The sequence below is a fragment of the Tamandua tetradactyla genome, chromosome 9 (genome assembly GCF_023851605.1).
Source record: "Tamandua tetradactyla isolate mTamTet1 chromosome 9, mTamTet1.pri, whole genome shotgun sequence".
Classification (NCBI taxonomy): Eukaryota; Metazoa; Chordata; class Mammalia; order Pilosa; family Myrmecophagidae; genus Tamandua; species Tamandua tetradactyla.
Window position 1 is genome coordinate 30,688,667 of NC_135335.1, and position 27,800 is coordinate 30,716,466.

Genomic DNA, 27,800 nt, shown 5'->3' on the forward strand with positions numbered 1-27,800 from the left:
GAAGTGTGCTTTGAAAATTACTGCTTTTTCCTTTCTTTGTTTTGTAAATATGTAATATTTACAATAAAAATGTTTTTTTAAAAAAAGAGAATACTATGAACACTATGTGCCAATAAACTAGGCAACTTAGATGAAATAGACAAATTTCTAGAAACACACGAACAACGTACACTGACTGGAGAAGAAATAGAAGCTTCAATAAACCTATTAAAAGTAAAGAAATTTAGTTGTCAAAAATCTTCCTACAAAGAAAAGCCCGTGGTTTCACAGGGGAATGTAGTCAAATAATCCAAAAAAGAACTAACACCAGTCCTGCTCAAAGTCTTCCCACTTAAACTTTTTAAACCATCAAAAGGGAGAAATAGAATGAAGCACCAGGAAAAACTTAGGATTTACATTTATAAAGTCAGAAAACCCAAATGTATTTTCTTCTCTCACCTCTATGTCTATCTTGCTTCTTATAAACCTATAGACCCATGTCTCGTGTTAATATAATAATGATGTTTCTATACGTCGCTTCCTCCCACCAGAATGTTTTTTCCAATCTTTTTGCCAACCTCGATATGTATCAGGCCCTGTTCTTGGGATTTTACATGTGATATTTCTCTAATTACTCACGTAATCCTCAGATCAACCCTATAAGGCAGATACTATTATTAGATAGACCCGTTCTATAGATGAGGAAAATGAGTCACAGAGCAATAAAGTATAACTTGCCCAAAGTCACAAAAATTCCAAATAGCAGAGCCAGGATTCAAACCATCAGTCTGGCTTCAAAGCCCACACTATTTTTTTTTTTACTATTCTTATTGAAAAATCTTCACACACATACAGTCCATCTGACGTATACAATCGGTGGCTCACAGTATTACCACCATGATCATTTTTAGAACATTTGCACCACTACAGAAAAAGAAATTAAAACAAAGAAAAGATTCATACATTCCATACCCCTTAACCCTCCCTCTCATTGACCACTAACATTTCAATGTACCCAATTTTTTTTGCCCCTTTATCCCCCTATTACTTATTTTTCCTTATTTTTTTATTCATCTGTCCATACCCTGGATAAAAGTAGCATCAGACACAAGGTTTTCACAATCACACGGTCACATTGTAAAAGCTACATAGTTACACAATCGTCTTCAAGAATCAAGAAAGTACACCCTCTTAATGTGTGTGTGTGCATGTATCTTTGTGTTTTTATTAGTTAAGCTTTCCTTCAGTTGCAAGGGATACTGACTTAGTCAAGTTGTTAACTCACGCATAGGGTGATTTATTGGAAAGGTATGAGAAACTGAGGGGAAGGGAGCGGGATTGGAAGTGGAGCAGGTGAGACAATCAACCAATCAGCCAGGCCTCAGAATCTGGAGAATGGTTCTGGGTTTACAGGGACCCCAAATATATCAGTGCAGTTGCTCCTGGCTCTCTGCACAAGTGCTCTGACCACATATAACTCCACTACTCTGTGCTTCACAGCGACTCTGGTTTTTGGCTTCTTTCTCTACTGACCAGCTTCCTTGCCATCTGTGCCGGTTTGAGCAGATTTATGTACCCTAGAAAAGCCATGTTTTAATACTAATCAATCTTGAGGGAGCAAACATTTCTTTTAATCCCTATTCAGCACTATAGGTTGGAAACTTGATTAGGTCATCTCCATAGAGATGTGACTCAGTCAATTGTGGGTATTAAACTTGATTAGATGGAGACATGACTCCACCCATTTGGGTGGGTCTTGATTAATTTACTGGAATCCTATAGAATAGGAAACATTTTGAAGAAAACTGAAGATTCTGAGAGAGCAGAGAAGGATGACCTTATGCCACAAAACCACAAAGCGGGGAGTCCACCAGCCAGCAATTTTTGGAGATGAAGAAGGAAAATGCTTCCCGGGGAGCTTCATGAAACAAGAAGCCTGGAGAGAAAGCCAGCAGATGTTGCCATATTCGCCATATGCCCTTCCAACTGAGAGAGAAATGCTGAACGTTATCGGCCTTTTTGAACTAAGGTCTCTTTCCCTGGATGCCTTAGATTGGACATTTCTGTAGACTTGTTTTAATTGGGACATTTTCTCAGCCTTAGATCTGTAAACTAGAAACTTATTAAATACCCCATTTAAAAGCTGTTCCATTTCTGATATATTGCATTCTGGCAGCTAGCAGACTAGAACATCATCTCTGTTCTCATCTCTGCCTCAATTGCTTTCAAACTTCTGTATCAATATAACTCTTTGTTTAGATGACTCTAAATAGGGGCCCACCATATAAAACAGGGAAAGTAGCTGCACCCTGATTGGATAGAGAACGGGGAGGGCCTATTCCATTGATCCTTCCCCTACTACACGCAGTGGTCCTGAGTCACCACTGGGGAAATCTTGAGGCTGCATAGAGAACACAACTTGAGACTTACTGCTTAATCCTGTGGATTTTGCTTATTTAAGATTTCTGCTTTCTCAGACAAAATGTCCAGCAATAGACGAGTGGCAAAACAGGCTGTGGTATATACATATGATGGAATATTATCCAGCTGTAAGACCGAAGAAAGTTCTGAAGTATGTAACAACATGGATGGACCTTAAGGACATTATGCTGAGTGAGATTAGCCAGAAACAAAAGGACATGGTCTCACTGTATGGTCTCACTGATATGAACTAACATTAGTGAATGAACTTGGAGAATATCAGTTAAGAACAGAGACCATCAGGAGATAGAAATACGGTAAATATTGGGTAATTGGAGCTGAAGGGATACAGATTGTACAACAGGACTGATTTTAAAACTTCAGAAATGGATAGCAGAATACTACCTAAACTGTAATACAATAATGTTAATACACTGAATGAAGCTGAATGTGAGAATGATAGAGGGAGGAGGACTGGAGGCACACATGAAATCAGAAGGAAAGATAGACAATAAAGACTGAGATGGTATAATCAAGGAATACCTAGAGTGTATACTGACAGTGACTAAATGTACAAATTAAAAAATGTTTTTGCATGAGGAAGAACAAAGAAATGTCAGTATTGCAGGGTGTTGAAAATAGATGGTAATTCATATTTTAAAACTTTAACTTATGTGTGAGACTAAAGCAAAAAATATTTATTTGGTACAAACTTTATATTTTGACTAATGCATGTCCTAATATAATGCATGTGGACAGTTTAATTGAACACTGTAAGTATGTGGAACCTTGAGTAGGGCATGAGATTTTGTAGGTTTGTCCAGATTTTGTAGGTTTGTAGATGCCCTGGTAAATCCCAGAGTGATTTGAACAGTGAATAAAAAAAATATTTGCAAAGTCCCCTTGAGGGAATGGCGAGAAAGGGGGAAAATTCAACTTCCCATGTGGAGGATTCCTGATATTCTCACAAACAGTGGGGATAACCAAAGCAATAGGCTGAGCCCCTGATCTTGGGGTTTGTTCACATGAAACTTATTCTCACAAAGAATAAGTTAGGCCTAAGAGTAACCCCAAGAGAACCTCTTTTGTTACTCAGATGTGGCCTCTCTTTCTCAGCCAACACAACAAGCAAACTCACTGCCCTCCCCCTCTCTATGTGGGGCATGACTCCCAGGAGTGTAAATCTTCCTGGCAACGTGGGACAGAAATCCTAGAATGATCTGAGACTCAGCATCAAGGGACTGAGAAAACCTTCTCGACCAAAATAGGGAAAAGGGAAATGAGACAAAATATATTGTCACTGGCTGAGAGATTTTGAACAGAGTCGAGAGGGTGTCCTAGAGATTATTCTTATGCATTTAGATATCACCTTGTTCTAGTTTGCTAGCTGCTGGAATGCAATGTGCCAGGAACAGAATGGTTTTTTAAAAGGGGAATTTAATAAGTTGCTAGTTTACAGTTCTAAGTGCAAGAAAATGTCCCAATTATAACAAGTCTATAGAAATGTCCAATCAAAGGCATCCAGGGAAAGATCCCTTGTTCAAGAAGGCCAAAGAAGTTCAGGGTTTCTCTCTCAAATGAGAAGGTAGATGGTGAACTAAGTCACAGTTTCTCTCTCAGCTGGAAGGGCACATGGCGAACACAGTGTCATCTGCTAACTTTGTCTCCTGGCTTCCTGTTTCATGAAGCTCCCTGGGAGGCGTTTTCCTTCTTCATCTCCAAAGGTCACTGGCTGATGGACTCTGCTTCGTGGCGCTGCAGCATTCTCTGCTCTCTCTGAATCACTCTCATTCTCCAAAATGTTTCCTCTTTTATAGGACTCCAATAAACTAATCAAGATCCACCCAAATGGGTGGAGACATGTCATGACCTAATCCAGTTTAACAACCACTCTTGATTGAGTCATATTCCCAGGGAGATTATCTAATTACAGTTTCAAACATACAGTTCTGAATAGGGATTAGAAGAGACAGTTGCCTTTACAAAATGGAATTTGGATTAAAGCATGGCTTTTCTAGGGTACATACATCCTTTCAAACTGGCACACACCTTTTTAGTTAAGGTATATTGGAAAGGCTGCAGGGAAGTGCCTGAAAATGTAGATCTGTGTTCTAGTAGCCATATTTCTTGAAGATGATTGTATAATTATATAGCTTTTGCAATATGACTTTGTGAATGTGAATACCTTGTGTCTGATGCTCTTTTTATCTACAGTATGGACAGATAAGTAAAACATATGGATTAAAAATAAATAAATAATAGGGGAAACAAATCTTAAAATAAATTTAGTAATTGAAATGCTAGTGATCAATGAAAGGGAGTGGTAAGGGGTATAGGAAAAAAATAGGGGAAACAAAGGCTAAAATATATTGGGTAGATGAAATTACTAGCAGTCAATGAGAGGGAGGAGTAAGGGGTATGGTATTTATGAATTTTTTTCTTTTTTTTGTATCTCTTTTTCTGAATTGATGCACATGTTCTAAGAAATTATCATGGTGATGAATATACAACTATGTGATGGTATTGTGAGTTATTGATTATATACCAAGAATGGAATGATCATATAGTAAGATTGTTCATGTTTGTATGTTGTTATGTTTAAAAAAATAAATTTCTTTTTTAAGAAATAGGCAAAACTGGGTACAGGGTTTATTGAAACAGCAACACTCTGTACTCTCTCTGTACTTTCTGTAAATCTAAGCTATTCTAAAATGAAAATTGTATTTTAAAAAAGATTTCTGCTTTCTTATATACTTTGGCTTAAACAGTGTATTTTGACCTCCAAGCTTGGCTCTATGTCAGGGGTCATCAAAATTTTTCTTAACAGGCCAAATAGTAGAATCTACAGAATTACTATTTCAATTCTTTATCACATAAAACCACTTCATTCCCTCAGTATTTCCAGATTCAAATTCCAAAAATAATCTGTTTCGGCCCACATTTTTGCACCAGGTGGTGTCATGTCTTGCTGGCTATGTTGAAAATTAGCTGCCTTTACCCTTGAATCATTGCCCACACTAAGGCCAGACACTGTAGAGGGCACATGATTCACACAGAACTGCCCTTTAGTTTCATCCAGGAGAGGCAGCTTTCCGTGGAAGCAAGCTGAGGACAGGACAGGCACTTTGATATCTGGACTATCCACTACAATATCCTCATCCCCCAATACAGTAACTGGCATACCCTGGGAATGAATGCTTACAAAGTGTATTTTTTAATTTAAATACCTTTCAGTAAATAAAGAATATTGAATGTCTTTTTTTTAATGGCTTATCTAAATTAAATAAATATAAGGCAGACACCTAATTTTTTTTAACTTCATGCACTCTGCAAAGAAATTGGGTTGGGGACCAAAACAGGCAATCAGTAAAATGGGAAAACTAGAAATAAAGCTGTCAGCATGAAGAAAAGCTGAAAAGAACTGCTTAATTAAATGAAATATATTCATATCAGTGCCTGTAAGGAAGGAGATCAAGATTCTGCAGGATTTCTAGATATCTTATGTTTGTTGTTTTAATAGCTTTATTGAGATACGATTCACATAACATATAATTCATACATTAAAATGTGCAACGCATTGGTTTTTAAATATATTTATAGAATGTGCAATCACCAACACAATTTTAGAACATTTTCATTACCTCATAAAAAAACAAAAAACTCCATACCCCATAGGTATTACCTCCACCCTCATATCCCACCCTCCCCTCATCCCCACCCCAGTATGAAGTAACCGCTAATCTTTCTGTCTCTGTAGATTTCCTATTCTGGTATTTTCTGTTATTGGTATCATATAGTATGTGTTCTTTTATGACTGGCTTCTCTCACTTAGCTACTGTTTACAAGATTCATCTATCCTGTACCATGTATCAGTCTCTGATACAGCCATTTCATGGCTGAATAATATTCCACTATATGGATATATCACGTTTTGTTTATCCATTCATCCATTGATCATTTGGGTTCTTTCGACCTTTTGGCTATTACGAATAATGCTGCTATAAGTATTCATGTACAAGTTTTGAGTGATGTATTTTCATTTCTCTTGGGTATATACCCAAAAGGGTGGAATTGCCAGATCATATAGTAACTCTGGCTAATTATTTGAGAAACTTCCAAGCTGTTTTCTAAAGCAGCTGTACCATTTTATGTTCACACTAGAAGTGCATGAGAATTCTGATTTCTCCACATCCTCACCAATACTAGTTGACTAATTGGCCTTTTGATTCTACCCTCCTAGTGGGTGTGACATGGAATCTCATTGTAGTTTTGATTTCCATTTCCCTATTGACTAATGACATCAAGCATTTCCTTGGAGAAATGTCTGTTCGAATCCTTTGCCCATTTTTAGTTAGTTTGTCATTTTGTTATTGAGTTGTAAGAGTTCTTTGTATCTTATAGATACATTTAGTTTTTTTATCCATTTTGAGTAAATTTCTATAATTGGTGTGAGATAAGCGTTCAGCTTCATTCTCTTGTATGTGGCTATCCTGTTGTCCCAGAAACATTTGTTGAAAGGACTGTTCTCTCCCCCATTGAACGGTCTTGGCACCCTTGTGAAAAATAAGTTGACCATAGATGTGTGGGTTTATTTCCAGAATCTCAATTCTATACCATTTATCTATATGTTTATCCTCATGCCAGTACCACAATGTCTTGACTACACTTGCTTTGTAATAAGTTTTAAAATCAGAAAGACTGAGTCCTCCTACTTTGTTCTTCTTTATCAGGACTTATTTGGCTATTTTTGTCTGTGCAATGCCATAATATTTTAGAATAATCTTCTCAGTTGGGATTTTGCTAGGGATTGCACTGAATTTGTCAATCTCTTTGGGGATTATTGCCATCCTAAGAATGTTCGGGCTTCCAATCCATGAACATTAGATAAATATTTCAGTTATTTAGATTTTCTCCAATGTCTTTTGTGAGTTTTATATTTATTAAGTTTATTCCTAAGTATTTTATTCTTTTTGATGCTATTAAGGTTGGAATTGTTTTCTTAATTTCATAGTTGAACTGTTCATTACAAGTGCACCAATAAAACGATTGATATTTGTATATTGACCTTGTAGCCTACAACCTTGCTAAACTCATTTATTGGTTCTTACAGATTTTAGTGGATTCTTTAGATTTTTTATATATAAGATCATGTTATCTATTAATAGAGATCATTTGACTACTTCCTTTCTAATCTGGGTACCTATTTTTTTCTTTTAGTTGCCTAATTACCATAACTAGAATATCCAGTACAATATGAAATAGAAATCACAAGGAAAGACATCCCTATCTTCTTCATGATGTTAGGGAAAAAGAATTTAGTCTTCTATCAGTATGATGTAAGCTAAGGGTTTTGCATAGATGCCCTTTATAAAATTGAGGATGCTAGCCTCTGTGCCTAGTCTGTTGAGTGTTTCATCATGAAAGAGTGTTGGACTTTGTCAAATGCTTTTTCTACATCTATTGAGAAGTCATATGATTTTAATATATCTATTAGTATGATATAATATAGTAATTGATTTTCAGTTGTTGAACCAACCATGCATTCCTGAGATAAATCCCACATGGTCTTGGTGTATAATTCTATTTATATGTTTCTGGATTAAATTTACTAGTATTTGTTGAATATTTTTGCATCCATCCATATTCATAAGAAATCTTAGTCTGTAGCTTTCTTTTCTTGTGATGTCTTTGGTTTTGGTATCAGGGCAATAATGGCCTTATAGAAATGAGTTGGGAGGGAACACTACAAGTTTGTGAAGAATTTGTACAAATTCTTCTTTAAATTTTTGGTAGAATCCAGCAGTGAAGCCATCTAGGTTTCTTTGTGTATAGCTTTTTATTATTAATTTATTTTTTACTAATTTATTACTAAGTCAATCTCTGTACCTGTTATAGGTCTATTCAGATTGTCTATTTCAACATGAGTCAATTTCAGTAGTTGTATCTGTCTAGGAATTTGTTCATTTACTCTAAGTTACCTAATTTGTTGATATATAATTGTTCATAGTATTCCTTCACAATCCTTTTCATTTTTTAAGGTCAGTAGTACTGTCCTCTCTTTCACATCTCATTATAGTAATTTGAGTGCTCTCTCTTCTTTTCTTAATCAATCTAATTAAAGATTTGTCCATTTTGTTTATATTTTCAAAGAACTCATTTGGTTTCATTGATTTTCTCTATTTTTTTTCTGTTCTGTGTTTCATTGATTTCGTCTATAATCTTTATTATTTCATTTCTTCTGCTTTTCCAGTATCATAATGTGGAATATTAGGTTATTGATTTGATATCCTTCTTCCTTATTAATTATAGGCATTTACAACTGTAAATTTACCTAGAGGAACTACTTCACCTGTATCCTATACATTTTGGTTTAGTGTGTCTTCATTTTTGTTTATCTCAGGGTATTTTCTGAATTTCCATTCAATCTCTAGTGAGTTAGGAACGTTTTGTTTAGTTTCCACATATTTGCAAACATCCCTTTTTCATGCTATTGATTTTTTATTTCATTCAGTGGTGATCAGAGAATATACTTTGCCTTATTTGTGTCCTTTTAAATATACTGAAGTTTTTTTATGGCCTAGCACATGATCTATTCTGGAAAACATTCCATGTGTATTTGAGAAGAGTATATATTCTGTTGTTTGATTGAGTGTTTTAGAGATGTCTGTTAGGTCTAGTTGGTTAATAATGTTGTTCATGTCTTCTGTTTGCTTGTGAACTTGTGTAGTTGTTTGATCCATTATTAAAAGTAGGGTAGAGAAGACTACAATTATTATTATTAAATTGCTTGTATCTCCATTCCATCAGCTTTTGTTTTATGATTTTGGTGCTCTGTTACTAGGTATATATATGTTTATAATTGTTATATCTTCCTGATGGATTGTTCCTTATATCATTGTAAAATATCCCTCTCATCTCTAGTAGCATTGTTTGTTTTAAATTCTATTTTATCTGATATTTGTATAGCCACTCCCACTTTTCCTGTGGTTGCTGTTTGCATAATATGTCTTTTTCCTTTTTTGCAACCTATTATACCTTTCAATCTAAAGTGTGTGCCCTGTAGGCAGCATAAGTTTGAATCATTGTTTTCTATCCATTCTGCCTATCTCTGCCTTTTAGTAGATTGTGTAATAAATTTTCACTTAATGCTATTTTGATATAGTTAGATTTACATCTGCCATTTTACTTTTTTTCTTCTACTTGTATCATATCTTTTGGTTTCTCTATTCTTCCTTTATTGCTACTTTTACATTAGGTGAATATTTTCTTTAATTTCATAAATTATTATTCAACTATATTTTTGAGTTTTGCTCTTGGGTTTACTATATACATATTAACTTACCAGAATCAGCTTCAGATTTATATAAGCCTAATTCCAGTGATATATAGAAATACCATTCCCATATGGCTAAATCCCCTTTCTCACTTTTTGTGGTATTATTGTAATGCATATTACATCTATTGATGTTACAAACCCAACAGTACATTGTTATAATTATTATTTTCCCATTGTCATAATTATTACTTTATAATTGCAGTCTTTTCCACTACAGCTTTCTTCCCACCCACCTCCTTTGTGCTTATTGACAAAGATATTGCACATATATTACATTTCTATATATTAAATTATATAAATATAATTACTCTGAAAAATCAATTAAGAGAATAAACAAGAAAAATATACATATAATTTCTAATATAATTATGTAACTATCTTTATCAGTGCTCTTTGTTTGTTCATGGGGATTCAAATTACCATCTAGTATAATGCTTTCCATCTTCAAAACTTCCTTTAATGTTTCTTGTAAGCAGATCTGCTAGCAACAAATTCTCTGTTTTTTTAATTTGGCCATAATTTTTTATTTGGAAAAGTTTTTATTTGGCCATAATTTTTTAAAATAGATTTGCTGTATAGACTACTCTTGTTTGACATTTTTTTATTTTTGTTCTTAGCACTTTGAGGATTTATGGTCTCCATTGTTTCTGCTTAGGAGCCAGCTCTTAATCTTATTGGGTTTCCTTGTAAATGATGAGTCATATATATATTTCTCTTGCTGCTTTCAAGATTTTCTCCTCCTTTGACTTTCAGCATTTTCACTATGTGCCTGTCTCTGGGCCTTTTTATGTTTACCCTGCATGAAGATCATTGTATTCCTGGATATTTAGGTTATTGCTTATCAATACATTTGCAAAGTTTTCTACCATTATTTCTTTGAATATTTTTTTCTCTTTCCCCTCTCTCCTTCTGGTACTCCCATACCTGCATGTTGGTAAGATTAATGGTGTTCCACATTTATCTGAGGCTCTGTTCAGTTTTTGTTATTCTTTTTTGCTTTTCTTTTCTTCATCTTGCATAATTTCTTCTCATCTGTCTTCATTTGTGAATTATGTTCAGTCCATTTAAATCTACCGTAGAGCTGCTCAGTGAATTCTTATTTCAGTTAGTGTACCTTTCAACTTCAGAATTTCCATTTGGTTCTTTTTAATACTTTTCTTTATTGATATTTTCTATTTGATATGAAATTGTCATGATGTCTCTCTTCTTTATTCATGCTTTCCTTTAGTTTTGTAAACATATTTATAATGGCTGTTTTTGAAGTATTTTTCTATTGAATCTGACATCTGTTTGCTCTCACAAGTAGTTTCTGTGCCTGAATTTTACCCAGTGCGTAGGTAATACTTTTGGGTTTCTTTGCTGGCCTCAAAATTTTTTTGTTGAAAATAGAACATTTAGATAATATATTGTAGTACTTCTGAGTACTGGTGTTCTCCTTCAAGAGCTTGTTATTGTTATTTGCTTGTTTATTTTTTAGTGGCTGGCTGGATTATTTTACTGAAGTCAGTTTCTCCCTCACACTGTTAAACCTCTTTTGCTCTTCAGGGAGGCTTAGCTTTGGGTGTGCCCACTTACTATGAGAAGACAGTGATACTGGTAAGACTCTCTTCCACTCTCCCTAAACATACCCAGCTGTTACTTTCCACTAATTGCCAACCAGTTGCTCTACTGTTTTCAAAAATACCCTGGGGCATAAATTCCTCTTCAAACTAATTCAATCAAATTGTAGTTCATTAGAAGGAATAGTTTCTGAAGTCAGAATGCATTCTGACCCTAGGAGGGCTCCTCTCAGCAGCCTTATTCCCCAGTTGACAACCGCAAAGTAGCTGGCCTACAGTCTAGACTGCATCTTCATTAGAGCCACTAATTTCTTCACAATTGCCTTTCTTCACAACCTCCACTGTTCTTGAGAGTGCCTTACATTTAAACTTCTCCATGATTTTTTGCAAATGAAGTCAATTTCTTTCAGTCTTTGGGAAGAGACTAGGAGCTACCCGTTTTACAGATTTCTTCTTCTCCCAGACAAAATATGAATCAGGGGTCTGAAGATAGGGTTAGGGGCAATGGCAACCTTCTTGCCATTGAGTGAGTGACACTCTTGCCTTAGAAGCTGAGCACTTGGTTGTGGGTGAGGAGGCAGCATCTAGGGGTCCTCTTGTTTCGGTACCTGGTGTAGAACCATCATCCTACAACCCAGAGAAGGACTATTAGTTACCAAAACATTCTCAGCATGTTGTGCTTAAGGCACAGCTTCCATTCCACAAGTGGGAAATAAGTGGAAGAAGGGAGACACATTCTGACTGCACTTGACTGGGATTTTTAGTCTCAGCAACGGCAGGTGGAAACGGGATGAGAAACACTAAAGTCCTAATCCTTTTGGCAAGAAAACCCTCCAGCTGGAAGCTGGGGAAATAAGGAGCATTGTGTTATTGGCTACAGCAGTCTTGTGTGGAGTCTTGTGTGGAGTCTCTGCCTTGCTGAGCTCTGAGAGGGGAGAGTGGAAATGGTCTTGTTTCAAATACTCTCATTTCTTACCAAATTTTCATATAGTTTCTTGAATGGATAGTTTTCATTTGCTATTTTCCCTAAGAACCAGTTCCATAAGCTTTAAGTGGTTGATTTTTTAAAATAATTTTCATCAATTTCATTGGGGAGCACAAAAGTGGAGTTCCTCATGTTGTCTGCCAAAAGTCAATTATCATGTTTCAGAACTTGTAGAACTTTGATATGATTCTGAGACCTAGAGACATTTCACATATAGGGAAAGAAAATTCTGAGATTCACAATCTATCCTAGACTCATAATCTTCAAAAATATTAAACTAAGTCATCAAATGCAATTGGAAGTCAGTTCAGTGTCAAAGAAAGATAATCAGAATTAGAGCCAAGGAACCTGGATATGTATCCCAGTCTAGTATTACCAGAGCTCTGATTGGCTTAGTTCTTTAATTTTTCTGAGCCTGTTTCCTCATTTATCAAATTAGGATAATGTAATCATTTGTGTCTCCCAAATTAATATGTTCAAGCCCTAACCTCCTTTACCTATGAATGTGATCGTGTTTTGAAACAGGATTTTTGCAGATATAATCAAGTTAAGATGAGGCCATAGATTAGGGTGGGCCCAAATTCCAAAGACTTATGTCTTTATAAGACAAAAGAGAGGGATATTTGGATATGTAGGCACGGGGAAGAAGGAACAGAGGCAGAAATTGGAGTTATGCTGCCACAAGTCAAGGAATACCAGGGATCATCAGAAGGTAAAAAGATAGAAGGTAAGAATCTCTTCCCCTGAGCCTTGAGAGAGAGCTTGGCCCTGTTGACATCTTAATTTTAGATTTCAAGTCTCCAGAACATGAGAGAATAAATTCCTATTGATTTAAGCCACCCGGTTTGTGATATTTTGTTGCAAACAAACCTAGGAAACTATTACAGAGAGTGATAGCACTAACCTCAGTGATTCAGTGAAAGATTTAAAAAAGCTAACTTCTATTTATTACTTGTCAGGGTGTTTGTCACTCAGCAGGTAATCTACATTTGAATTCAAAGAAAACTTTTTCAGAGTATATAAAAGGGGACTTCCAGGGAAGAAGGCCAAGTAGAGGACTACAGGACTCCTCCAAAAGCAGCCAATGGTCAAGCAGGAATTGTCTGAAACAATAGTTCTGAGGTTCCAGAGGCCAGGGGAGCATCTTACAGCATCCAGGAAAGAGCAGGAGGAGGAAACTGAGAAGCTGTAGCAAAGAAACTGAGTGAATTCTGCCACAATAGTGGCCAGCGGCCATTCACACCCTCGATGCAATTAGTCTCAGTACAGTCAGTATGGTCTGCAGACAGAAAGAGATGCAGAGACTTTCCTCCCTGAGAACAGGGTGTGGGGTAAGGCCAGATGCCAAATGTGGCTTCTGTTTGATGAATTTGGAATGCTGGGGCCTGCCTTGTTCTGAATCACAGCCCTAGCCTATCCAGACAGGCTACAGACATTGTTTCTGTGCCACCACAGGGTAGCACTGTGCAGGTTGAAAAAAAACACTCTGTCCTTAGGGCTGCAGGAATAGCTTGCCAAAGAGTATCATCTGCTCTGCAGGCCAGGAAAGTGCAACTTCGGGGAACTGAAGGAAAAAAAAAGCTTTCTGGCATCTTTTCTGACCCTTTCCCCAGGGCCTTTGGAACTGGTCTGTACCCCTTTTATAGCCTCTGGCTGTGTTGATTGGTTAAACATCAGTAATTTGAAAGGTCTAGGATAAATTGAACCAAGTGTCAAAGAAAAGTCTTAACTCAAAGCTCAGCAACAGTAAAAACCTAGGCAAAAGAAACTATCAGTTTTTCCAGTGGAAAAATCTTTCAAGAAATTGAGGTGGAAAAAGACATTTTCAAACAAACATGAGCTGAAAGAATTTACCATAAGAAGACCTCCCCTAAAGGGTATATATAATACAAGCATAAGGAAAACTATCCCAGATGAAAAGTTTTAAGATTCAAAAAGTGGAGAGCAATGACAGTGAAAATATGTGGGTTTTTCTAAGTGATTCACTATATAAAACAATAATAATGATGTCTTGTGGAGTTAAAAAATACAGAGAATTAAAATGCACATAAACAATAGCTGATAAATCGGAGGGAAGTAAATAGAATTAAACTTAAACATCCTTCCAAGAGGAAGATGAAGGAAGGTATTTATTATGTTTAGATGTTGATAAGTTGAATATGCATATTTTAATTTTTAAGATAGCCACCAAAAGAATAGAAACGGGGTTTATAGCTTTGAAATCAGTAAAGCGAAAGAAATAGAATAATAGAAAATACTTAGCCAATCCAAAAGACAGCAAGTGGGACAAAGACAATCCACAAAATAAGATGGTAGATTTAAAGCGAAGTGTATCAGTAATTGCCTCAAATGTAAATGGACTAAATTCTCCAATTAAAAGACAACAATTGTCAGAATGATTTTTAAAGTCTACTTTTTACTATTTATAATATTAACAAAAAGGATTCTGATGTAGCTGTATTTGTATCTTATTTCAGTAAGAAGGCCACTTCACAGTGATAAAGCTTTAAATTTGTCAGGAAGATATAAAATTTTTAAGTGTATATGTACTTAACATACTCAAAATATTTACACTAAAAACTGACAGAACCAAAAGAAGAAATAGGCAAATCCATATATTAATGATATATTTTCATACAGTTCTCTTAGTAGCTGTTCTAGTTTTCTAGCCGCCAGAATGCAATATACCAGAAACAGAGTGGCTTTTTAAAAGGGGAATTTAATAGGCTGCTAGTTTACAGTTCTAAGAATGTAAAAGTGTCCAAATTAAAGCAAGGCTATAGATATGTCCAATCTAAGTTATCCAAGGAAAGATACCTTGGTTCCAGAAGACCAGTGATGTTCAGGGTTTCTCTCTCAACTGAAGGGGCACATGGCAAACATGGCAATGTCTGCTAGCCTTCTCTCCAGGCTTCTTGTTTTATGAAGCTCCCCAGGAACATATTCCTTCTTCATCTTCAAAGGTCTCTGGCTGCATGGGTTCTATGTTTCTCTTGGCTATCTCGTTCTCTCTCATGGCTCTCTCCAAAAAATGTTCCCTCTTTTAAAAGATTCCAGTAAACTAATCAAGACCCATCTGGAATGGGTGGAGTCACATCTCCATCTAATCAAGTGTTAATACCCACAATTGGGTGTGTTACATCGCCATGGAGATAACCTAATCAAGTTTCCAACCTACATTACTGAATAGGAATTAAGAGAAAGGTTGCTCCCACAAGATTGGATCAGGATTAAAACACTTTTCTAGGGTGCATAAATCCCTTCAAACTGGCACAGTAGGTGTTGGACAAAGTCCACAGAAATCAGTGTCTTAATTTCCTGACTGCTATGGCAAATAGCACACAATCATTTGGCTTAAACAATGGAATATTTTGGGCTCATAGTTTTGAAGCTAGGAGAAGTACAAAATCAAGGCATCAGCAAGGCAGTGCTTTCTTCCTAAAGACTGTGGTGTCTTGCTGGATGCCAGTAATCCATTAGTTCCTTGGCTTTCCCCATCACATGGTCATGTCCTCTCTATTCTCTTCCAGGTCCATTGACTTTCAAATTCTTGTTCCACCACATGCTTTCTCTTCATGAAGCCTCCAGTAACAAGATTATGACCCAATTTCATTCAGTTGACCCATACCTTAACTAAAAATAACATCTTCAAAATTTCCTCTTTCCAATGGGTTCACATCCACAAGAATGGAATATGATTAGAATATTTTTTTTCTGGGGTACATAATTCAACCTATTACAGTCTACCCTATGGTCCCCCAAAGATATGTTCTTCCCTTACACAAAATACATTCTTTCCTTCACAATGGCCTAAAAGCCTTACGTCGCTTTAGTAACAGTGCTGAGTACAAAATCTCATCAAAATCAGTTATAAGTGAGGTCCATACTGGAGCAAAGTTCCTCTCCTTCTGTGATCTGTAAAAACCTAGAAAACAAGTTATCTACTTCCAGTATACAATGGTGTAACAGATGTAGGATAGACAGTCCCATTCCAGAAGGGAGAAATTGGGAGGAAAACAAAGTTCCAAGCAAGTCCAAAATCCATCAGAGCAAGCTCCATTAGATTTCAAGGTCTGAGAATTATCTCTGAATTGATGTGTTGTTCTCTGGGCCTGCTGGAGCAGCAGCCGCACCCTTTCTGAGTATTTGCACAGTGGTCATTCCCTTCCCAAGTACTGAGACCTAGGTCCCACCTTCTCTGAGCACTGCCATGGTAGTCTTGATCTGCCCAAAAATTGGGATGTAGGCACAATCCTCTTCAGCAGTGGGATGGTTGTCAAACTCTCCCTAAATGCATAGGTGTGGACCCCCCCCCCTCTCTGAGCAATGAGGTAGCAGCTGAACATTGAGATGGGAGCCCTGCCCCTCAAAGCACTCAGGCAGATGATCTGCCTCCTCTAAGCAGAGTGGCAGACCCATCCTTTTCACCCACATGAGTGGGCCCTCTTTTGGCCCAACGAGATCTTTTCAGTTCAGACCTCTGCTTCCATGGTTCTGCCCTTGAAGTCATTCTTCCTTCAATTTGTCCCTTCTCTGTCCCTTTCAGTCCAGGCTGGCAGAAATCTTGTTGGCTTTGTGGCTGTTCTAGGGAGCCCAAATCATCAGACAGAAGGACTTTCCACAGATCCTTCCTGAGTAACTGTGTATACAATCTGGACTTTCTCTGAAATTGCTCTCTTTAGCAAAGAGTTGTCCAGTTAAATCCTTATGCAGAGCCCAGTTCTCTAGGTATTCACTTCCTGGAAGCTCAGGGAAGTCCCTGATAGAGCTGCTTCTGACCCTAGTCTCTCAGAGCACTCTAACTGGATAGGCTGAAATTTTTCAAATCATCAATTGCTGGTTTCTTGGTGCTTAAGAGTCTAATTTTGGATTTATTCTTTTCTGCTTGCATTTAACTATAAGCTGCAAGAGAAACAAGGCTGCATCTTCTACACTTAGCTTGAAAATCTCCTCAGCTAAATATGCAGTCATATCTTACAAGTTCTGCCTTCCATCTGACATCAAAACACAATTCTTCCAAGTTCTTTGCTCCTTTAAAATAAAGATCATCTTTCCTTCAGTTCCAAGAGCACATTCATCATTTCCTTCTAAGACCTCATTAGAAGTACCTTTAACATCATCCATATTTCTACCAACATTCTCTTCAAAACAATCTATGCTTTTTCTATCAAGCACCTTATAATTCTTCCACCTCTACCCAATATCCAATTCCAAAGCTATTTACACGTTTTTAGGTATTTATAACGGCAGCACTCTACTTTCTAGTACCAAAACTGTCTTGGTTTCCCATCTGCTATGACAAATACCACACATGGTATTTGGGAATTTCGTAGCTTAGCTTTAAAGCTAGGAGAAGCCCAAAATTGAGGTGTCAGCAAGGTGATGCTTTCTTCTAGAAGAGTTTAGTTTTCTGGTGCTGGCTGCTGGGAATCCTTAAGTTCCCTGGCTTTCCCCATCATGTGGCATGTCCTCTCCTTTCTCTTCCAGTTCTGTTGCCTTCCAAATTCTTGTTCTTGCATGTGGTTTTCTCTTCATAAAGCCTCCAGTAGTAGGATTAAGACCCCTCCTAATTCATTTGGGCCACACCTTAACTAAAAATAGCATCTTCAAAAAGGTCCTGTTTGCAATGGGTTCATACCACACAGAAAATGGACTAAGATTAAGATGTTTTTTCCTGGGGTACATAACTCAACCTGCCACAATCGGTAAATATGTAGAAGAGTTGAATAACATGAACATCTGCATAACACTACACACAACTGGGGAGTACATAATTCTTTACCAGTACACATGGCCTATTTTTTAAAATTGACTTTTATATGCCGGGACCAGGGTGGGTACTTTTATATATATATATCTCCTTTAATCATCATAAAATTGTTAAATAGACATCTAAGCTGAAAATCTTCTGTTTGCCCCTCTAGACCCACCCTCTATCCTTTCCTACCATGTTCTTTGTCATATAAGGCTGACCTGCATGGACTGCTTCAATAGACTCCCTGTTTTAGTTTGCTAGCTGCCAGAATGCAATATACCAGAAACAGAATGACTTTTAAAAAAGAAGATTTAATAAGTTGCAAATTTACAGTCTTTAGGCCATGGAAATGTCCCATTTAAGGCAAGTCTATAGAAATGTCTGATCTAAGGCATCCAGAGAAAGATACCTTGGTTTAAGAAGGCCGATGAGATTCAGGGTTTCTCTCTCAGCTGGAAGGGCACATGGTGAACATGGTGACATCTTCTAGTTTCCTCTCCACGCCTCTTGCTTTATGAAGCATTGGGATGGTAGTCAAACTCTCCCTGAATGCATGGGTGTGGACCCCTCCCCCCCACTCTGAGCCATGAGAGCATTCTCCTTCTTCATCTCCAAAGGTCGCTGACTGGTGGTTCGCTCGTCATTCTCATGATTCTGCTCTGTTGCTCTCCCGTCATTCTCCTCATTCTTCCATTGTTCTCCTCTTTCTCCCATCGTCCTCCTCATTTTCCCGTCATTCTGAAGCTTTCTCCAAAATGTCTCCTCTTTTATAGGGTTCCAGTAAACTAATCAAGACCCATGTAGATTGGGTGAAGACATATCTCCATCTAACAAGTTTAATACCAACTATTGACTGAGTCACATCTCCATGGAGATAACCTAATCAAGTTTCCAGCTTACAGTACTGAATAGTACTGAAGAAACTTGCTTTCACAAGATTGATTAGGATTACAACATGACTTTTCTAGGGTACATAAATACTTTGATACCAGTACACTTCTCCTATGGCTTCTAGTTGGGTTCACCCAGTGGGAGGCAAAAGCAGGAAATTGGTGGGTGAAAGGAGAGTCAGGGTATTTATTCTTGCCCCCTCCCTGCTGGTTTTGGGAATGACTGTATCCTTATCCTAAATCTGCTCCTGCCATGTGGCCTTCTGAATACAACACCCCCTTCCAATTTCCAGTAACCATTTCTTCCCCTTTTCTTTCAGGTCTAGGAGTGGTAATGGCCCCTTCCTGTTATCAGTATGGAGTACTGAGCCCATCCCTCATGGATTTTCCTAAAGCTTGCTCACAACTTTGCTAATGGTCCCTTTACTGAACTCTCTTCAAATTACCCAGTTAGAGTGTGTCATCCACTTCCTGCATGGACCCTTACTGTTACCATCCCTTTCTGCCTTTGAGGAAACATAAGCCCAGGAGTGACTTGCACAAGCTTACATAACTGGCTCTGCCTCCTCTCATAGATGTAGAAATAAGGACAGTTTTCAGCCCTTGCTTGTGTCATTGATAAGTCATTAGCACTACATCAGAACATCCTTTCAGCTTGAGTCAATAGTATGCCCTGTTAGTCCCTTTTAAATAACTTTTGAATGTGAGCTGTCACATGGCCTTTCTTAGCTTCTGAAATGTCAGGAACACTGTGTCTTCCTTTTAAAGTATCTTTACTTAGTGGTTCATTAATTAGCTTCTGTGCATAATGTCTTTTGGAAGGTTATTTTATACATTGATGGTGACGTCTGAGTATAATAACCCCTTGATATTTTGTCTTATTACTTTGCTGTTTTTCAGATCGCCATGAGGTTATCTCCAAAGAAATATTGGAGCTGGACCCGTGGGAAAACCAGTGGAATGTTGTAGCCATCAATGCCCTCATGCATGACAGCTATGATGTCTGCCTGGTGGCCAGGATGAACCCCCGAGACCTCATTCCCCCACCTTCAGATTTGGTAGAAGGAGACAGTCAACACTGAGATCAACATTGCTGTAGACCCTCCTATTTTGTCTGCACATAAGGAAATCAGAATGGAGAGAGCCCACAGGAATCCATTAGTCATCCCAGAAGTGTGTGCTGTGTGCCTGCATAGTGACCCAAGTGCAAAGCAGTGTGTGCCGGGCCCTCAGGGACCACCCAGCCTGTCAGGGTAGATAAAACCACAAGGCAGTGTGATCACAGCAGATTGTGATCATGGCCACAAGAGGCACACAGGGTGAGGCCTAAGGAGAGCAAGGGGATGAAGGGATTTCACACCACTGGGTAATTGAGGACAGCATTGCCAAGGAGTGGGCCTCTTATCAGGGCTGTGAACGATGAGGAGGAAGCAGTTCCATGGGTACAGTTGATGGTAAAGTCCCTGAAACATGAGCAAAGACCCAGAGGTGGGAAAGCACCATGCATGTTTGGGGCATCCCAGCAGTCCAGATTGCCCTGAGGAACAGGGCTTTCTACTAAAGCTAGAAAAGTAGATTGTAGCTAAAAGACTATCACCTGAAAGACCAAGGAGTTTGGATATGGTTTCTGAATGGTGTTAAAGGTAGCCTTCTCTTTGTGCTCTGTTCTGGCTTCAGTCTTATGAATTTTGTCTATTCTCATTTAAAATACTCTTCTACTACAGCTACATTGCCAACCACTGTGGCTAGCAGTGGACTACAAGTTCATTACAGCCTAGCACTCAAGCCAAACCACAGTGAGTAGAGGAATTCAATCCTGGGCTGAGTCTGGGCCAAGAGACAAAAGATGAGGCATTCTGTAGGCCTGATCCACTCACGGGTTGACACAGATATCCTGGGCTGGATTTACCTATGCTGCCTTTCCCCAAGCCCTCAGAGACACACATGACCTTTGCACCCTGACTCTTGGTTGACTAGAACTGGCCTAAGCTACCCAAGCCAGGTATAGACCAGTCTTTGGAATGGAGGAAAGAGGAAGTAAAATCTCTGGCTAGCTGCTGCCTTCTTTGGAACCAGCCTTTGCATTGTCTTCTCCAATTTCATAGGGCAAGGATGGAGCCACCTTCTTCAGCCCACAGTTGAAAAAATCAGAAAGCAGCCAACTCCCAAAATCTATTTTAGGGACTGCATTTAAATGGCACGTGGGCTGTTGTGGTAGAGGATAGCATCCACAGGATCTCTGCTTTCCTGAGTTAACTCTTTTTTTTTTTTTAACATTCATTATATTTTATGCATTTGCCTTTTAAATCTTGTAGGAAGTAAAAAGTGAAATTACAAACCAAAAATAAAATAGTACTGGCATTTATATTTACCCATACCCTCACTGGAGAGCTTTATTTCTGCATGTGGCTTTGATCTATTGTCTATTATCCTTTCCTTTCAATTGCAGAATTCTCTTTATCATCTCTTTTAGGGCCAGTCTAGTGGCGACAGACTCCCTCAGTTTTTATTTATTTTTGTGGAAATGTCTTAATCTCTGTCTCATTTTTTGAAAGACAATTTTGCTGGATGTAGAATTCTTGGTTAGCTTTTTTTTTCTTTTAGCACCTGTGTTACTCTTAAAAGATTCACTGTGCCTAACTCAACCTACTTGAACATACCAGAAGCTGTCTCATTCCTTTGATCAAAAACGCCTTGTTGGTATATCATGATACACCTTTTAAATGGGTTTGAGATCTAGGTTCTAGTCCTACCTCTAATATTTACTTAGCTGTATGGTATTGAGCAAGATAACCTTTCTGGAGTCTTGTTTTCCTCATTTTCAAAATTGGAAAAACCATACTAACTACTTTATAGAGTTGGTGTGAGAATAAGTGAGATAATGGTGACCAAAGTGCCTGTTAAATTCTAAAACAAAAAACATTATTTAGCTGCCATTATCATTATCATTGTAATTGGCATTGTTCCAAAAGCAAAATGTCTCAAACAGAACCCAGCACTTTAGTTGAATCTCTTAGATTTTAGGAAGAGATTTGAGATAGTTTTTAATTTCCTAGACCCAAGCCCTCAGCTGTGTTGGAAAGGGCACTCTCCAACTAAGGAACTGATAAGCAAGCAAGGGTTTCCTCCGATGTGAGGCCGAGGCATGAAGCGTTCTTGTCTGTCGGCTTTTGTGTGCAGCCTTTCAAAGATAGACCCTTCAGGGGCTCAGAGACAGCCCCACCCATGCATCTGGGTTGATAAGTGACAAGTCCATCACCCACTCAGAGGCATGATGGGTGAAACCTGATCCTCCTCTAATGCAAGATCCCATTGGAAAGTGTCAGGATGGATAAGTGCAGAGAGTGATGAGAGAGGCAAGGGGAAAGGGGGCACCGGGTGACTTCCCTAGAGAGTCAGGAAGGCAGGTGCCCCCAAGCAGGATTGCCACTAAAGGACAGGAAGGCCTCTAGAGGCAAAATTCCTCAAACTTTGTTCTGTGGAGTCCCTGAGATCCCAACAGGGGCATCACAGATCTCAGATATTTAATCATATTTGTTTTAAGATTGCATATAATAGATTGCTTTTGGTGCTTATTTTAAGTTCTGGGTGCTTCTTGTCTGACTTTCATATTTGTCATTTAAAACATTGTGCCCTTGTCAGATTCAACTTTGGAACAAAATTTTCCTATCACTCTTTTCTTCACCTGAATTGAAGACTGCCCCAACATTGCATGAAACTTCTACTATTTGCTAATTCTTCTCTTTGTGAAGCAGGATTGCTTGAATTTGAACAACAAACCATAATAGGGAAATAATTTGGATGCTGAGGCTGATAAAAGACTAGAGCTGTCAACCATAACCGTGTGTTAGTTTTTGTGTTCATCAGGACAGCTTCATTGTTCTTACTGATTGACTTTATAATGAAGAAATGCTTTAAATTTGAACTGTAAAATAAATTTTCGCTAATGAAATATTGCTTTCCCTTTGCTTTTTATATTGCAATTCAATGTAAATTTCACTCGAAAAGGGAGTTCCTGTGCCTAGAAATGCGAGCATTCCCAGGGTGGGGAGAAATAACTAGCCAGAAGATGAACCAAAGCAGGGGCCCAGAAGCAGGGATATGTGAGGTAGGTGAGGGTTAATAGGTGGTCCCACTGCCAGGGTGGCTGAACTACAGGATAATGTCAAGAAAAAGGAGATGAAACCAGTCACCAAAAACCTAAAATGTCACACCAAAGAGTCAGGACTTTATTCTTCAGCAAGGCAGGCCTTCAAGACTATCACTACACAGCCCATTGTGGATTAACAGAGTGAGAACAGCAATGGGCAGACCAACAGGAAGAGATGCTGCAGGAGCCCATGTCACAGACGCTCAAACTAACATAGCAGCAATGGGTTTAGAACAACAGTGCACCCTGAAACGAAAATGCCAGTGGGTTACTGATAGATTCAGAGAGCAGGGAGATGCCAGGAGTTTGAGTGGCTTTTGCAGAAAAAGGCCAAATCAAAAACCAGAAAATCTTTCAAAGGGTCCCCTGTTGGCAAGGGGACCCTAGGCCAGGTTGGGGGTCATCAAAAGAGGAGAAGAGGCATTGGGATGCAGAAGTCAAGTCATTCCATTTTGCCAATCCAAGATCAATTAGGTGCCTCACCTGTAACTATCCCCCCATTCTTTCTTGTTAACAGAGGCAAGAACCCTGTCTCAACTTATCAGCAAATCCTGCCAAGCCTAACCATTCACAGTAACCCCATTTCTTTTACCAGGGGTTTGTTCAGTTAGCCTTGCCATCTGGAACAATTCTGGCAAGGAGACCTAAAGGGAAGTGTACTGAAGAGCTCTGGGAAAGATTTCTTCACTCTAAAAAGAATGTATAGAGAAGAAGTGTGCTGTTCTGCTGAGTCTTGTGGAATCTGTAGCACTGCCCTCCAGCCAGCCATGAGGGGAGCTAACCAGAGAGGACTGCAGTCCATCCACAGAGGGGTGGGGAGAACCCAGAGCCTTGATGACATCATTGAGCACCAAATTAGCCAGCCATGGGCTTTCTTACTAGAAAAAAAATTGTTTAAATAACTGTTCCTTATTGTTCAGGTCACCTTGAGTTACTTGCAGTCCAGGATTTCCTAACTGATACTCCAACCTTCCCCCATGAAAGGCACTTTCTCTTGGAATTGACATTTGTAACCCCTGCCAAAGGAGAGGACTCAGACAGTCCCTGGGATGTCTAGCAACATTTATATCCATTGCAATAAGGTGAGTTCTCCCTGCCTGGCAAGTGCTGATGGTTTACTGTCCCAAGTTGTTTCTTGGTTATTGCTTCTTTTTTCTCTCAGATTCTCAATATTTTGTTTGTTCACTTGTTCACCAAAATGCCATCCACCACATTTTTTTGTAAATAAAGTTTTATAGGAATACTGCCCCACCCATTCATTTATATATTATTTGTAGCTGTTTTCACACTACAGTGGTGGAGTTGAATAGTAAAGTGTGCTGGTCTGAAATAATGTATGTACCCTAGAAAAGCCATGTTTTAATCCTAATCCTACTTTGTAAAGGAAACCGTTTCTTCTAATCCCTATTCAGTACTTTATGTATGGAACTATGATTAGATCATCTTCGTGGATATGTGGCTTAAGGAGTCACATCTTGATGTGATCTTGAGTGGTCAAGAGTGGTTGTTAAAATGGATTCGGTGGACACATGTCTCCACCCATTCGGGTGGGTCTTGATTAGTTTACTGGAATCCTATAAAAGACAATGACAAGAGGGAAAACCAGGAGATTCAGAGAGATTTCTGAGAGAGCAGAGAATGACATAGCCACGAGAAGCAGAGAGTCTACCAGCCAGCGACCTTTGGAGATGAAGAAGGAAAATGTCTCCTGGGGAGCTTCATGAAACAGGAAGCCAGGAGAGAAAGCAAGCAGATTATGCCATGTTCGCCATGTGCCTTTCAGATGAACAAGAAACCCTGGCCATGTTTGCCATGTGCCTTCTCAGTTGAGAGAGAAACCCTGAACTTCATCAGCCTTCTTGAGCCAAGGTATCTTTCCATGGATGCCTTTGATTGGACATTTCTATAGACTTGCTTTAATTGGGACATTATCTTGGCCTTAGAACTGTAAACAGGCAACTTATTAAATTCCCGTTTTTAAAAGCCATTCCATTTTTGGTATATTGCATTCCAGCAGCTAGCAAACCAGAACAAAAAGCAAAAGAGACCATCTGCCTGCAAAGCCTAGAGTATTTACTATCTGGCCCTTCACAGAAAATGTTTGTCAACTTCTGGTATTTTTCCATCAAATGTTCTTGAAGAAAACTACTAAGCTAAGAGCTTCAGATGAGAGCCCGCTTTCTCTATTTTGCAAGTGTGCATGCTCAGCCCTGAACTAGACACTGCCAGGACATCCAGAATAAAAACAGAAGTCACCTTGCCTTTGAGGAATTGCTCAAGGGAAGGCAAGCATGATGGATGATCATGAAGCATCAACATTTTCTGAGCACTTCTTCTGTGCCAGGCACAGCAGTGGACAGAGAGGTATGTTGTAAAGGCTTAGTCAAAACACGGCTCATCAGGCAAAAATATGATCCAGTCTGAGTTATCCCCATATCAGTGTCCTATTGCTGCATGACAAATCATCACAATTCAGTGGCTTGAAACAACACAGTTGTATTATCTTACAATTCTGTAGTTCAGAAGTTCAAAATGGATCTCATCTGTTGAGGATTTTCAGACGTTCCCATCTCTGAGGTTCTTTCCTGAAGTTCCCTGACAGGCATCTCCATTCTCGGTGGTAACTTGTGTTGCCATCTTTACACCCCAGGAATTTAGCATCCCCCTCTAGCTTCTTCGGGATGAGGTCCCTCTAGGTAGCCCAACAAGCCTTAAATGACCATGCGGGACCTCTCACCTCCACTGCCCACATCCAGTTCATTGGAAGCACACATACAGCCCATGCCCCAATCCCAGCCCAACTCCTCCTCCTGGCACAAGCTCATTATAAGCCCCCATCACTGGCCTTGAGTTGAAGATGGTAAGGGCCTGAAGGGAGAGGGTGGAACCCACAGTCAACTTTAATGCTTTCTGAAGCTTTCTCTTTTCAAATCCTCCCCACTTTCTACACTTTGACCTACTTTATATTCTTGATCAACTGAGGGACTCAAGCACTATACAGTTTGTACTGTACTGTTGCCTTTATAAATACTGCATATAAGGATTTGTCTGATGCTTAGTAATGGCCATCCTCCAAGATGGCACCAAATTATCCTATTCTCCTATCCCTTGTATAGTTTCCTCCTATCCTGAACAGAGCTGGACTGTGCAACCAACTAGCTATTTCAGAAATGACTGTGCAATTTCTGAAACTAGATCATAAAAAACTTCCTACTTGCACTCTCTTAGATCACTCATTCTAAGGAAAGCCTGCTGTCAGGTCATGAGGCTACTCAAGCAGTCCTATGGAGAGATCTGCATAGCAAGGAACTGAGGCCTCCTGTCAACAGCCAGCACCAACTCACCGATTGTGAGTGCACCACTTTAGAAAACAAATGGTTAGAAACAAATCCTACAGTCTCAGTCAAGCCTTCAGATAACTGCAGCCCTCCATGATATATTGATTGCAACCTAATGAGAAACCTGAACCATTTTCTGGTTCCTGATCCACAAAAACTATGAAATAATAAATATTTATTGTTCCTTTAAACTTAAAAGAGAGAGAGAAAAGAAAGAGACCTAGAGAATCAATCCAGGACAGAATACAACCTGCAAGAAGGAACTCCAAAGAGATCAGAGAAGCCAAAAGGAAGGAAATGATCCAAGATATGTTAGCATTTTCCCAGGACTCACCTGATTGAAAGGGCTCAACATTGCCTGCCTAGCACAACAGATGAAGAGTGGCCTACACTGAGGCAAACCTTGGGAGAATTGCATAACTTCAGGAGGTAAATAACTATATACCTATGGGTGGGTGGTGTGGGTTACATTTAAAGGGATGAGACCCAGAATGGCATCAGATGTCTCAAAAACCAACACTCATACTAGAGATCAATGGAACACAGCCTTCTAAATTCCATGGGAAATTTATTTTCAAACTATATTCCTCTTCCCAGGCTTACTATTCATCAAGTGTACTGGTTTGAAGCCATGTTCTTCCAATCCAATATTGTGGGTGCAGACCTATTGTTGATTAAGTTGTTTCCATGGAGATGTGGCCCACCCAATTCAAGGTGGGTCTTAATCCTTCCCTGAATCCCTTTATCAGAGAGAGCCAAGAGAAGTTAAGAGAGAAAGAAAATGCTCAAAGAGAAGCCCAAAGGACCCATAGGAACTGGGTGAGCCATTTGAAACCAACCCAGGAGAGGAGGGCAGCAGATATCGCCATGTGCCTTCCCATGTGACAGAGGAACTGCGGACACTATCGGTCTTTCTTCAGTGACAGTATCCTCTTGTTGATGCCTTAGTTTGGACATTTTTATGGCCTTAAAAATTTTAATTTGTAATTTAATAAATCCCCTTTTTAAAAATCAATCCATTTCTGGTATATTGCATTCCAGCAGCTTTAGCAAACTGAAGCATCAAGCAAGGGAGCAAAATAAAGATATTTTTAGACATTCAAAAATTTAGAAAACTTTTTGTTTCATTTATCTATTGTGTAACAAACTGCCCCCAAATTTAGCAACAACTTTTTTCATCATATCATATGATTTTATGGGCCAGGAATTCTGGCCTGGATCAGCTGGGTGATTCATCTGTTCCACATGGCATTATGGAGGTCACTTAGTGGTATCCAGCTGCAAATGATATTCATCTGGATGCCCAGCAACCCTTCCATCTTTGTGCTGGAGTGTGGATGACTAGAAGGCTGGGCTCAACTGGGACCACACAACTTCCCCAACATGG

The 27,800-nt window shown here is 38.8% G+C and overlaps 1 protein-coding gene across 2 annotated transcripts in view; it reads left to right on the top strand.

The window, feature by feature from the left end:
• KBTBD12 (kelch repeat and BTB domain containing 12) overlaps nt 1-22,877 on the top strand; it is a 96,421-nt gene extending 73,544 nt beyond the window's left edge. For both annotated transcript variants that reach the window (XM_077116341.1, XM_077116342.1), the window contains one exon: nt 19,826-22,877. In XM_077116341.1, coding sequence (XP_076972456.1) covers nt 19,826-20,007 — 182 coding nt within the window. In that variant the 3' untranslated portion in view covers nt 20,008-22,877. The remainder of the gene's footprint in view (nt 1-19,825) is intronic.
• The last annotated feature ends 4,923 nt before the right edge of the window (nt 22,878-27,800 follow it).